General features: G+C 46.9%; 1 protein-coding gene across 1 annotated transcript in view; it reads right to left on the reverse strand.

Moving 5' to 3' along the window:
* Positions 1–3,618: 3,618 nt before the first annotated feature.
* COL13A1 (collagen type XIII alpha 1 chain) overlaps positions 3,619–11,212 on the reverse strand; it is an 84,016-nt gene continuing 76,422 nt past the window's right edge. The window contains exons 38-42 of the mRNA XM_035892549.1: positions 10,316–10,396; positions 7,825–7,860; positions 4,930–4,983; positions 4,604–4,657; positions 3,619–3,708 (exon numbers count right to left, since the gene is read on the reverse strand). Coding sequence (XP_035748442.1) covers positions 3,619–3,708; positions 4,604–4,657; positions 4,930–4,983; positions 7,825–7,860; positions 10,316–10,396 — 315 coding nt within the window. The remainder of the gene's footprint in view (positions 3,709–4,603; positions 4,658–4,929; positions 4,984–7,824; positions 7,861–10,315; positions 10,397–11,212) is intronic.

Below are 11,212 nucleotides of genomic sequence, written 5' to 3' on the forward strand. Positions count from 1 at the left end.
CCCTGCCGAGACCTGGCTGGCCCCGACTCCCCGCCTTGGTTGTACTCACTCCTCCGAATTCTCATTCTTAAAAGAAATTCTGACGCATGGGAGTGTTTATTAGAAGCTTTCCCTTAAACTGTTTAATGACCACTGTGTTTGCCACCAGGGCTTGCTAGATTTTCCTTAAAAGCTGGAGGCGGGTTTGTGGGTTTGGGGTTTTTTGCTGTTTGGTTTTTTTTTTTTTTTTTTAAGGTGCGAAATTACTACCGTATCCCAGGGCAGCAAAGCTTTCACTTGAACGAGTGTCCTTGCTAGCCTGAGTCTTACAGTGGGTTTGTGCACTGGGGTGCGTCAACATTACTAAACAGAAAAGAGCCAGAGAATGAGGGAAGCACTCAGCCCTGACAGCCTGCACAGCCTGTTGTCCTTTGGGGTGCTCTGGGCAGCGCTCCCCCAGAAAAGCAGCCTGTTAGGCAAGGGCCTAGGCCTAAGCAGCACAGCCAGAGGGCAGCAACTGGTCCCTGGGCCTCTTATTTAGCAGCACAGACGTACCCCAGGAAGGTGCGATTCTTACAGCGGTTGGATATTACAATTTCTCCACAGGCTCCAGGCTGGGTTTCACCAGAGATGGGGCGGGGGGGAAACAAATTTTAAAAAACCATAACTGAAGAGGAGCCTTGCTCTCTCGTGGAGGGCGGCATTAGGTCAAGGAAAGCCAGGCACAAAAGGGGCTGAGGCAAGGCCCCCAGATGCCCCGTTGCCCCTCCTCACCAAGGGAGGATACATCCCACCCGCAGCAGGTCAGCCAAGGCGAGGTGTAGCGAGGTACAGCCAGTGCTATCTATGCCAGATCTTTCTGGATAACAGAGGAAATTCTCAAAGCTGCCAAGCATAAAAAAAAAAACCAAAACAAACAGGGGAAGGGGCTGCTGCACAGGGAATTGAATTTAGGGTCCTTGTGGGGAGGGTTAAAGGAATTAAGGGATAAAATCAGACAGCACAGGTTGCTGTTTCTTCTTTTTAAAAAAAAAAAAAAAAAAAAAAAAAGTGTTAATCCCAAAGCTGGCAAGAGAAATGGATGGGAGAGGAGAGGCGATGAGGAGAAGTTACCCAGAACCAAGCACTGGAACAGAGAGGATAATCCAGGAAAATGTGGCATGGGTTGCTCTGGAGGAAGGAGGAAGGAACCAGGAAGAAAGGCGGAAGAGGAGGAAGGGATAAAGGGGACAAAGGTGGACCTGTAGGAGCGAGGAAGACGCACATACACACAAGAAGAAAAATCACAGGCATTAAAATAACAGTGGAGATACCAGCTTGGTAGCACAAATTCCGGGCTGACACTTTTTCAGCTGGGTTACGTGAAAGGCCATCCCTTCCCCTTGCTCCCTGGTGCCTGTCCCCAGGCGCGGCTATGCCGCACTCCCACCCTGGACAAAGGGCAGCGGGGGAGCGCTGCTGGGATTTAGAAAGCACTACTCTGCCTAAAGTCAGAGAGGGGATTTTGGCAAACTACTTGGGGGCTTAACAAAGCGGATCCTCATCTTTAATGCGCTCAACACGGAAAAATCTTCCTATTACAGTGCCGTGCATACTGCTGCTGTCTAAAAGGAGAGAGGCATTTCAAACGAACACGTCTCCCACTTCCGAGGAGGCCAGCGTTGTATCCCAGCCCCCTGTAGGACAGGTCAGAAGTGGAGCGTCGCTTTCTCTTTTTTCACTTCGCAGCTTTCTTTGTGTTTGTTTTGAACTCTCCTGGCTGAACTGCCACAGTTTTGCCAGCAGTTTAGGTGGGAGAGACCGTCCCGTGCTGCTGAGGAGGTTCCGACACAGAAGCTGTGTGTCCCACTGTAGGGCAGACCCTAGCGCTCAGCTGGGGATATGGGGCTGCACCCCAAATCCTGGGGAACCGGCACCGTGTCTGGTGCTGCCAAACGGTGCTTGTAAAATGTCTGTAATGACTTCAGAGGGATGGAGGCATTCGGATAGAACAGCTGCGTAAAGGGGCCTCACCAAAACCGCGCTGTTCAACTCCTGTAAGCAGTAGTGACCTGCTCACAATTTTTGAAGAGGGGCAGGAGCGAGGGGAAGCCCCTGTACCAAGGCTCAGTGGGAAGAGTGGTATTTTCTAGGATCCCACCTGCAAAGATATTGCACTTGCCCATTCACAGTCTCAAGGTCCTCACACTTTTTAATTTCAAAATACTGGTTGCAGCGAGGTGAAATGCACGCATGCTTCCTGGGACCAGCAAAACTTCCCACTCACGCTTTCCAGCTCGTCCTCTACGAGGAGGCACGGTTTCTCCTGGTTTTCATTTGCTTTTATTGCGAGAGCTCGGGGAAATCCTATCAGCCTCCCTACAGCCCGTGAGAGATCCTTCTTTTAAATAAAACACCCAGTTTACAAACCAACTGAAAAAGTCTAGGAATTCTGTTAAGGTTATTTTTTGTTTAGAAGCCACACAAACAAAACAGGATGCATCTTAGTGAAGAGGAAGTGAAGAAGCAAAGCCAGAAATGCAATGATTAAAAAAGAGGAGAACTTTGGAGATCCTACAAAACTTGGACCTTTCTCCCCTAGTTTAAGATGCCAGTTGGCTGCTGCTTTCCCAAACTGCCCATTCTGTGCAGAGTAAGGTCAGAGATATATTGCAGATAAAAGGACAGAGAGCACTCACTGTTTATAAAAAGCAAATTCATATAATGAACTCACCCCACGGGCACATGCACTGTAGAACTTTACATTTTCAGATAAACTTAGGTGATACCAGAATCTTACGGAGAGAAGGTGTATGTGTATATGTGAGCACATGCATAAAGACATACACATGGGTACTAGAGTGAACTGCTTGACGTCTTTATACAATTGTAATCTTACAAAGACTCTGATCAGGAAGTCATTTATATTTCTAAATATAAATTGTGTTCAACTATAGCATTAAGCTGTTTTTGTCAAAAAGATTCAGAGCCTTAACAGGCAAGAAATTCCTCGTGTTGTGGAAAACCTGATGAAAAAGCAAGGAGCTTCTCAACATGCGCTTTTTAGTAATGTTTGTCTTTCCGTAACATAGGTGGCATGACAGAAAAGCAGCCATTCACATTACTGGTTTTGACCCAACTCTTCACCGTCACAACCATTCAGGACGATGCCTGAGGAGACTTCATGTCTGATTCTTTAAGGTGGGCAAATTTAATTTACCTTTTCCAAATTTCCATCTTCCAAATTCTCTGGAGGATCATTTGCCAGAGAGCAACCATCTTTTTTGTGCTTCAGGGGGAATTTAAAAGTAACGTAATAAGATTTGCTGGCTCCACCTCAGTTAATTCTCATGGGAACCCCTACACACATCAGTAAATAGGTAAGCAGGGGTTTAGGATTTCCTAAAGCATGCCACGTTGGCTTAACTCTACTACACACAAAGTCCCGTGCTTCAGTGAGAACAGAGCTATGACAACAATGAACACGTTAGAAAATCCCCCCTACGGCTTTCAGATAGATGTACCACAGTGTGCCCGGTGATTGTAGGAACTGCAGGTATCACCTTCTAAAATACAAGTCTGTAAAGTCACGTGTATGAAGGTCTAGCAGACAGAATCACATGCTAGCTGCTTGAGGTTGCTCAGGAGTTAACCGGTCTATCACCAGGTGAAGACGTTAGTAACTAAATACAAGAAGTTTGCCTGGTAACTTACCCGGATTCCTTTGTCACCAGGTAGACCTTGTAAACCCTGAAATACATCAAGACAGAAAGAAATATTTTAAAACAAGTAGTCCCCACTGTATTCCCACTCAAAAAAAAAAAGAATGTGTGCGCCCAAGAGTTTGTTTTTTTCCATTTGTACCAATTGCTCCATGGTTAAAAAAAACCTGTATTTCCCCTCAAAAAAAAAAAAAGAATGTGTGCGCCCAAGAGTTTGTTTTTTTCCATTTGTACCAATTGCTCCATGGTTAAAAAAAACCCAAAACTTTTCCAGCAGACAACCTCCTCTTCACCGCCATGAGACCATCCAGGCTGTAACACCACCACTACTGCTCTGAGGGTCCTTCAGGTAAGAACTGAGCTAGTTTAGAGAATGCAGTCCCTGCAAAGAGCAGCAAACTTCCTTTTTTGTGTTAAACAACGAAGCAGCTCCACGATTACACACAACCAGAGTTCCAACGCTGGCCCCGTTTTTCAAAAAGTAATCCCAAACAGTGGAAGAAACCTCACTGAAGACGGCTTTTGTCACTGCAGTGACAAGGCAGGGCCCCCTCTCGGACAGGGGGAAGGCAGGCACCCAAGCTGGGGAAAGGTAAGTGGAGCAGATGAGCTCAAAAGCAGCATTCCAGAGTAGGATACCTATCCCGGGAGTCCCATGCAGCTTCTTTTGGTAGTTTGAGGACTAAAGAGAATTAACGGTTTCACTTCAGCTTCATCCTCCTTTGCTTCCTTCATCCATCGCTCTGAAGCTACCGAGCTCTTTCTGGTGCTCCCAGAGCACGCGTAAGGTTGTAACTTTGGTTTCTTTAACACCTAACCTAGCTGAAACTGCAAATGCTGTATTACAGCTGCACCTTAAGCTGTCAACCACAGCAAGGAAACAGGCACTGTGGATAACAAATCCCTAGTTCTCCCATACTTACAGGAAGCCCTGCTGGCCCCATTGGTCCTACAACTCCAGGATCTCCTTTACTGCCCTGAAATGGAGACAAAAAGAGCAGAAATCATTACACTCCTATTCAGTACAAAAAGGCCACACAACAGCACTATAGAAGAAAAGTAAAGGACGCATTTCAAAGCACATAAAAACCCCAAGGGTGAGATACTCAGAGAGGCCCAGCTGAGGGTCTTAGATGCACAGGGAGAGAGCAGCTCCAGCTCTGGAAAAACCTAGAGCTTCCCTGTCCCAGGGAGCTGTGGTATCTTCAGAGAAGTTACAGAGCATTGGTCAGTTCTGAAGGAAACTCACCCTTTCTCCTTTTGGTCCTGCTGGTCCCGAAACCCCAATTGGTCCTGGAGTACCCTGTAGTTGTAGGAAGGAAAACACATCAGGGTGTTTTTATTCTATGGCCTCACTAAAGCCAGGAGACACTGCTGCTCCTTTAGGAGAAAGCCCAGCTGGGAAGGACAGTCTGGTGGTGGAAGCACCACTACAGCTTTCAGTGTTGGTGGCGATGGATTTGAAGCAGTAGTTGTAGGCAATTTGAAGAACGTGGGAACTGCTACATTAGATCACACCAGCACCATTTTTCAGAGCCTTATTTTTAATTTTGAAGCTATCTTGTCACAAGTGTTACAGCAGGCATTTCTACCAGTTCCACAGGAGGGAATTTTTTTCTCTCTAGTTTACATCAGACAAGGCTGAAAGCTGTAGCAGAATAAAGGCCATTTAGATATACGATAAGCAATTTTCTTTTCTTTTTCTTTGTTTCCTTATTTTGTCCTCCCCACCCCGTGTCAGTTGAGTTGAGCAAAACCGAAAGCGTTTGGTTACTTTGGTGGCAGGCAGCCCGTCAGTCATGCAAGCTGAGAGACACCATGCTGCAGAGATGAGCGCAGATGCAGACACGCACAGACGCAAACTAAGCGGGGCATCATTCAGTCCCAGTCCCTCTGTTCCCTTTTTGCCATTCGCGCCGCTCCACCAGGCTCTCGACCACGCTCACAGGGAAATCCAGCCTTTTTGCCAACCCTTCGATGCTGGGGCCATCTCCCACGAGCGCAGCAGTTTCCTACTTCCCAGTGCTGCCAAGACTTGCTTGGGCTTTGGGAAACCAACCCGATCAAAGCTTATCTTTCACGCGGGCAATACAGCGGTTAGGCAGCGGGCCTTCTGGCTAGGAAAAAGATTCAGGAAAAGATTTCAACTCTGCATAGACTCCTTGAACCTGCAGTGTATTCCCCGCTGGAGGGTCTCTTACAACTCTCCCAGACCACATTCTGCAGCCTAGTTAAAGAACAGCCTTCAAATCTGTCGCGTGTGGTACACCCACCTAACTACACGGTTTAGGCAGGCATCCGCCTTCCTAACCCAACATCACATAGTTTTAGGTTGGCGAGAACTTTGCTAACCCTTCGGGAATCGATCTATTGAGCTCCTTCACGGAGATCATCCATAAAGCGATACTTCAAGATGAACCTCTCCATAACCTTCCCAGAAAAAAAAAAAAAAAAAACAAGATTTCAACTCTGCATAGACTCCTTGAACCTGCAGTGTATTCCCCGCTGGAGGGTCTCTTACAACTCTCCCAGACCACATTCTGCAGCCTAGTTAAAGAACAGCCTTCAAATCTGTCGCGTGTGGTACACCCACCTAACTACACGGTTTAGGCAGGCATCCGCCTTCCTAACCCAACATCACATAGTTTTAGGTTGGCGAGAACTTTGCTAACCCTTCGGGAATCGATCTATTGAGCTCCTTCATGGAGATCATCCATAAAGCGATACTTCTGAGGCCCGTTACCTGCCTGCCGGGAAGAACAGAGGAGGAGGTTTCTGGAACAGGGAAGTCTTTTTCTAACAAACAGCCTTAAGGAAAAGGGTCTTGCACTTTTTTTTAACGTGAGCTTGCAAACCTTAGTCACTAAAGTAACCCCTCTGACATGAGCAGGATGGCTCTCATCGATCAGGAGAGCTTTTCAGACAAGATTAAGATCTGCAGAATGTAAGTGGAGAAGGAATTCATGCAGCACACAACTCCAGCGCAGTGAAGGAAGTGAGAAAAATCAGACTCTCCTTAGGTCAATGCACAGGAGTTCGCATCACGGAAATCTGAATTGCCTGCACGGGTGCATCATTTTAAGATCATTTAGTGCCATGAAATACATTGAGATCACACCTGTACGATTATAAAATTAAATCTACAATTTCCCAAAAGTAGTGAGTGTAAAAGCTGCCATTCAGATTGTGTTCAGAAGTTACAGAGCAACTGAGTTATTTCCAGTTATTCTTTCTAAATAGCCGTATGGATTGTACATGGGTGACCCATGAAAAATATTGGGCCCTTATTTAACAGCTGTTACAGCAGCATGAGTTGCAGAACCATGTGAGCATTACTTGTCTCATTCCGAATTCGACAGACTGAGAAGCTTAGGCACAAGGAGTTTATTTCCTTCACATCAAGTTAGCAACAAGAGGTGGGAATCTTGCAGCTTCCTGCTCCTGTTAGATGTTGCTACCTCTCAGATGCGTAGGTCAGACTGGAACCCACCGCCCCCACCCCCAGGTAGCCAGGACTGAAGGAAAGCACGTTTGGAGTTGCTGAAGTTGCATGGCATTCTGCTGCTGGGAGGCAAAGGGCTACCCCTGCTTGCAGAAGGTCTTTTAGATGCCACTTCTCCTCGTGGTGAGATGCTTACCAGGCTATGGAGAGATACCTGCAAGCATACCTACAACCCATGGCAATGCAGCTTTAAGTGCTATGTGTGAAAGCAACGTGCAAAGCTTTGTGCTCACAGGACAGAACACGCCAGCATTATGATGCTTAAGACATAACTGAAGAGCTACTGTTGTGAAAAGGCGGCAAGCAAGGCTACCACGGAGAATGATGGGATGGAGACCCCTCACGATAAAGAGGAAAGGAGAAGAGAGCATCACGGAATCATGCAGAGATTTCATTCATCTTGTTATTGAGATAAAATGGAACAGATAGGCTGTGATCCCGGGATCCAGACAGACTCGTAGCATCAAAAAAGACAAGCGTGTGGCATCACTTCTCAGTCTAAGTTTAACTCCCCCCCCCTCCCAAGCCTGCTTTGGAGAAAAGAAGCTTATTCCTGGTAAAAACGAGACTCTGGTAGAAGAGACGAGACAAATCACGATACTGGGGAGGAGGAACGTAGGGTAATGGAGAAACGGAACTCACCGGTGGTCCAGGCCTGCCGTCTAAACCTGAAGCACCCTGAACAGATGGGGGAGGGTTAACAAAAACAAGGCAGGAGGAGAGGGGAGGAGGGTGAGGGGGAAAGGAGAGGGGAGGGGAGAGGTGAGTGAAGCAGTGACTTGAGACAAACATATGCTTGCAATAAACAAAAATTAAGATCTCAAGGACAGGTGATGGTACTTACAAACAAACCAACAAAAACATAGAAACATATAATGTTGACCTGCAACTTTTAAAAAGGAATGCCAATTTCCCCCTCTCAGTGCCACCAAGAAAACCCCTGAGGAAGAATCTGTTCTGTGACAAGTGATGAAAAGGACCATGTGACAGTGGAGTTGAAACCTGGATTGCCTCTGTGGCAGGCTGGGCAACACAGATGAGAGATGAGGCTCAGGGGCTCAGAGGCCTGTGGTCACAGAGGCATTTGCAAGGGGTGAGGAGCCATCAGCCGTTCAAGTTCCTACCAAGAAACCCGAGTCCTGTAGGTGCACACTTAGCCAGCTGCAGGCTTGCTCCACTCTGCATCTCTTGGCCAGAGGAAGAGGTGAGGAGCCAGTTGTCTGGACGTTTGTGAAAACATGCAGCTCATCTTCCCCTGCCTTACACCAGATTGAGATTAAGTGGCACTTTTCTGTCCACTTGGCTCTTGCCCTGAATTTCCTCATCTGTAAGACCTAACAGTGGTTCTGCCCAAGGCCCATCTAGCCCAATGCCTCGTCTCTGACAGTAGCCAGGAGAGAAACCTTAAGTGGACTAAAAGTACCAAATATCAAGTTTTTCTCCACTTGAGTATGACAAATTCCTCAGCTTCTTGGCCATACAGAGAAGCCCAAGGCTACTGCAGACAATCGGTGCTGAAATGTGCTTAGAATTCTGGCACGATGTCAAGCCCTAAGTCACACATGAAAAGGCAGCAGATCTGGGGTTTTTCCAGAGTCTGTCTCTGAAATATTTCAGTACCCTGAAGGTACTTATTCATACAACTGCATTTAGTTTGGCAGGCTGCAAACACACTGGATCAGGCATGGAAAAGCTTATGAAGACAGTTAGCTCTGAGGAGGGATACAAGGTCCACAATATCTCTCTGATCTTACAAAGAGCTCAATAACTGTGCTTCCTAGTTGGCCAGCTGATATTGTGTTGATCCAAACACAACACATATCAAAGAGGACACTTCTGAGCCGGTCTTTCCCCCTCCATGGCTCAGGTAGAGTGATGTGAAAAGCCAAGGGACCCTGGCATCTCTGTGGGGCTCACTGCTATAGGAGAACCAGCTAGCACATTCCCTGTTGCACTGATGGGCTTGTCAGGATAATTGCTGGGGCATCTTCTGCTCAGATGGTCACAAGGATCTCCTTCCCCTGTCCTGATACCACACAGATGTGAGGGAGTAACACAGAAAGCTTCCATTTGCACTTGTCAGGGCAGAATGGGGATGGGGTTTTCACTTCTCACTGTGAGGCACAAGCCTTTGCATTTGAGCCTTCCCAAAGCATCGCTTTCTCCCCGCCGGCTCTGCATGGAGCCACAGCGAACACACTCACGATGCGCTCACTTGAGTGCCTGGAGTTAATCGAGACGCATCCAGGCCCTAGAAGGTAACTGCTATGTAGCACAACTAAAGGAGGAAAACATTTTACAAACACAGACACACACATTTCGCCAAAGTCAGGGACGAGGGGTCTGAGTGATGGAACACAGGCCGACAAAGTCACACGGTACACAAGATGCGCTTTGACGTGCTTGTTCCCAGGGAGTATGCTCAGAAAAGGGAGAGGGTGTGCTCTGCCACCAGTGATTTTATGGGGAGAGAACGTGGGGGCTGGCAGAGCAACTGGGTGGGACTAAGTTACCACAAATTCATTCTCAGCTGTCAGCTCAGACAGGGGGTGAAGAGGCTTTTAGCACATGCGAGCCAAGGGTTTCACAAAGTCTTCAGGTTTGTATCTACAGCTCCCATAACTTCTTTATAATTCTGCCACAACTCCTCCTTGCTAAGCTAAGCTAAGCAGCACACTAACACTAGTCCAGTGCGACTGAGTTCACATACAGCAGGGAACGTAGCAGGCTTCTACCTCATCAGGGAAAGCATTGATTCTGTTGCGGAAGCAATAGGAAAGTATTGGCTACTGAAGAAGCTGGATGCTTTCAGAACCACTGAGCTTTTGTACAAAGCTTGGCCCGGGTGACGAACAGCTGGGAAGGTGTTTCCTTTTCCACATCCTTTTGACTTCTGTTTCTGGTTTTGCCCCATCCTGCCAGAAGCAGGAAGAATTAAAGTGATCTCTGATCTGTTTAACAGAGCTAAAAGATGAAGGCTTTATGTTTAAAAAGCAAAGGCACGGTTATTTATAGATCATCTCTTTCTTTGACTTTACATATCAAATTCCTGCATGCGTCTCCTATTGAGGGATCTTTTTACATCTGATATAAGTTTGGCTCATGAAGTGCTGCTTGCTTCCTGGATACTTACGGGTAATCCCAGTGGCCCTCTGTCTCCTTTTTCACCCTGGGCACCCTTCTCTCCTTTCATTCCATCAATCCCTGCTTCCCCCTAAAGGAAGGATGGAGCAGAAAATAAACCCACCGTAACACCACTTACAAAACAAACATTCCTCCCTTCCGAGCCCGCCGAAGCAGCAGGGAGAATACAAGAGGCAGCGGAGCAAATGCTTCAGCCTGTTTCTCAGCCCAACATGGAGAAAACCAGCATCAGTCACGTCACCTGTGAGTGAGCACCCGTTTTAAGTCAATGGCAGTAAGAGGAGATTCAGGCCCAGCGGGTAAAGATGGTCAAAAGGGAACTGAGCTCGCTTCTGTGTTGCTCTCCCTGCTATTGCAGGGAGCGTGAGGTAGATATAAGTAACCAGAAGTTATCTGATAGGGTGGGGTTACATTTTAAGATGTGGATTCATTGGAAGTGAGTGACAGGTGTCTATAAGCTTCGGGAAAAAAAAAATCATACTGAAATATTTTTGGAAAGACTTTTGTAAATGCAAAGGCATCAATTTCAAAATTTGGGAAAAAAGAGTCATCATCCCTTTTCCAATGGTATTTTTTCAATTCTGTATTATAAGCTATAAAGCAGTATTAAACACAATATTCCTTTTTCATAAATTCAAGATGCAACCCAAAGCTTCCCCCTCCTCCTGTTCATAAGGTATTTTAAAACGGTATCTTGGTTGTATTTGGTCACAGAAACATCAGAAGACCCAAGTTTGCACGGAAACAGTAAGCCCGCTTGCCGTACTCTCCTACAACTCTAGGAGAGCGCGTGGCTGGCTCACCCCGCCAGCACTCCCAATTCCATACAGCCCCCTGTCGCTGCCCTACAACACCGGCTGGCTCGAGCACATCACCTGGAAGAGTT

This window comes from Egretta garzetta, unplaced genomic scaffold (assembly GCF_000687185.1).
Source record: "Egretta garzetta isolate BGI_Z169 unplaced genomic scaffold, ASM68718v1 scaffold204, whole genome shotgun sequence".
NCBI lineage: Eukaryota > Metazoa > Chordata > Aves > Pelecaniformes > Ardeidae > Egretta > Egretta garzetta.